Genomic DNA, 2,492 nt, shown 5'->3' with positions numbered 1-2,492 from the left:
CTCTTTCCCACAGAACAAAATGTGAGGAAAATCTAGGTGCTTTCCTGCTTCTTCTAAATATTGGACTGGTATCCTGTCTATATTTAAAAAACCCCAAAACTATCACCTTTTTAATGGGCCTCCACTATGGCAGAAGGCTGTAAAAGTTATTTTAATAAGAATTTTAAATAACAGCACCACATTAAAAAATAAAAATCTGTTTCCTGTCAAACTGACAGATGACATTAATTCCTAGCAATGTATCCAGAAAAAGAGGTGGGTTACATAATAATTATCTTCCTCTACTCTCTAGAGAAGGAGTTCTGCACAGAAAATGCAGGCAAACTAAAAATATAACTGCATTATGTCTGATCAAAGATATCTGTAAGGATATGATGGCAGGTAAAGCACTGCTTTATGCTTTGTTGGGTTTTTTTCTAAACAGAGGGAATATCCAGGATGAGAGAACAGAAAACAGGTGCAGTTTTAGATTGCATTTTTTGTACAACTTTGTTTTCAGAAGATCATTTTATAAAGGAATGAGTAGAATTATAAGCAGAAAGCACATGTAAAACCAACTTTCAAATTTACCAATCAAGCAAAGAAATGGTACAGACTGAATTGGTAATAATTTAGGTTTGAAGTCAAAGAACTATGAATAAAACCCCCAATTTTCTGTTTACACTGAATACTTAAGGACATTTCCTTATGTCGTACTTGAACACACTTTGGAACTGATTCATATTGACTAAGATTGAAAAATGAGCATTACCATATGCTTTAAGGTCTCAAGTAATTCTGCACAACAATTGTCCAGTTCTTCATTGTATTTTGGAGTTGGCTTTTCAGATTCCATGGCACTGTTATCACATGCTATCTCCAGTTTGTGGTCTTGAAATCTAAAACAGAAATATAAGGCAGAGTGAACAGCTGCATATAGGTTTACTCAAGCCATGCAGATTTAAAATCCATGTGGTCTGATGCGACAAAATTTCTCTCTCACAGGCTGTTCATGAGAACTCCCGCATAAAAATAGTAAAAGACACAGCTAGCCATGCGAGCAAGTGGGGCAGGTACTATAATCTTCAGAGGAACACAGAATTTACCTCAGAGCACGTGTTGAAAAAACAGTTGCAGGTGTTAAGATAACACTTCTTCCCGCTTTACCTTGCCCCTGTGTCAGAGGTTATTCTCTCATAACGAACAAGGTATGCCCAGGCTTCAGCTGCTTCAGATGACAATCTGGTGCCTCACCACAAACTCACCTTCACACAAAATTTAAGCCAAGATATTTAACTATGAACCCAGAGCAGCTAATGTTCAGACACCTATCCTGTCTTGCTGACTTTCCCTCAGAAGCTGTAAACTTAGGGGAGAGGGAGCTGCTAGAGAGCAAGAGCAACATCTGACACCATTACAGCAAAATATTCCTGAGCTTGTACCTGTCAGAAACCTGCCAGACAAACGCTGTTTAACTGTCAGGGCCCTGGAGAAGTTTCTTCTCAAAACCCTGTTAGTTATAGGTTCTTCTTTACAGCATGAAGATAATAGCTCTACCAAAGTCATCTTTTCATTTTTCTTTAAGTCATCACTGTTGTAACTTTTTTGTCTATATAGATCACTAATTCTTTCTTAAAATCTGCTGAACTTTTGACTTTAGTGAAGTTTGGTAATACTGGCCTCAGTGTAAATAAGCAAGAGCAAGGGAACTCGCATGGGCTGAGATCTGTGACTCTAACTTTGTACTTTATATAAGTATTTTAAATATCCACTATGCTTGACTAGGTATAATGAACATTTTCAACTTCTTGTAAATGTCATTACTTCATGAGAGTATTTTAATCTTTATGAGACATTTATGATTTGAATGTAAATAGTTAATGTAACCAAAAAGTGCAGCTGCTGAGTTTGACCTAAGAGTGGTGGTGATATCCACTCTGACACGTTCTTTCCCTCATCTCCAAAAGAACTTCCTAGTGAAAACACCAGATTCATTTCTCAGTAAAGGCAATCTGTGTGCTGTCTTTACTCGCACGTGTTATTAGCATACTTACTGCTCACTGATCTTCATGTTGACTATTTTGTTTGCCGTGGTAAACCCATTATCATTCAGTCTCTCCCATTTCATCATTAAATTATGCCAGTCTGCTGCGTTATCTTTAATTTTTCTTGCACTGACAGACAAAACAGGTCTTCTTGGAGTACTATCAGCAGGACTTTTTGCTACATGGGAAAATAAAGAAATTCAAGCCACTTCAAGCATGAAGAAACCAATCCGTGTGCTGCCCGGCACCTGCGGGTGTGAATTACTTTCTTGCTTTGCTGCTTAATACTGACCAAAGCACAATGCAATTTACATTAACTGCCTTCAGTCACGAAATCTAATTCCTCCTCTATCCGCCTCGTTACTATTTACAATAAAATAATGTTATTTTAAAAAAGCAGGCACGTTGTGGGATGTGATATTGTAACCCGGACAAAGTGCAGTCCTGTCAACGCAGGACAGCCACCCT

The 2,492-nt window shown here is 37.8% G+C and overlaps 1 protein-coding gene across 1 annotated transcript in view; it reads right to left on the bottom strand.

Annotated features, from left to right (window-relative positions):
- The window catches only part of CINP (cyclin-dependent kinase 2 interacting protein), a gene marked incomplete at its 5' end in the record, with an annotated part of 5,001 nt that extends 2,799 nt beyond the window's left edge, over positions 1 to 2,202 (bottom strand). Inside the window, 2 exons of the mRNA XM_010085695.1 lie at positions 752 to 878; positions 2,034 to 2,202. Coding sequence (XP_010083997.1) covers positions 752 to 878; positions 2,034 to 2,202 — 296 coding nt within the window. The remainder of the gene's footprint in view (positions 1 to 751; positions 879 to 2,033) is intronic.
- Between the last annotated feature and the right edge of the window lie 290 nt (positions 2,203 to 2,492).

Source organism: Pterocles gutturalis, unplaced genomic scaffold, assembly GCF_000699245.1.
Source record: "Pterocles gutturalis isolate BGI_N339 unplaced genomic scaffold, ASM69924v1 scaffold19895, whole genome shotgun sequence".
In the NCBI taxonomy this organism is placed as follows: domain Eukaryota; kingdom Metazoa; phylum Chordata; class Aves; order Pterocliformes; family Pteroclidae; genus Pterocles; species Pterocles gutturalis.
Note: the sequence above shows the minus strand (reverse complement) of the source record. Positions and strands in the feature narration are given on the sequence as shown.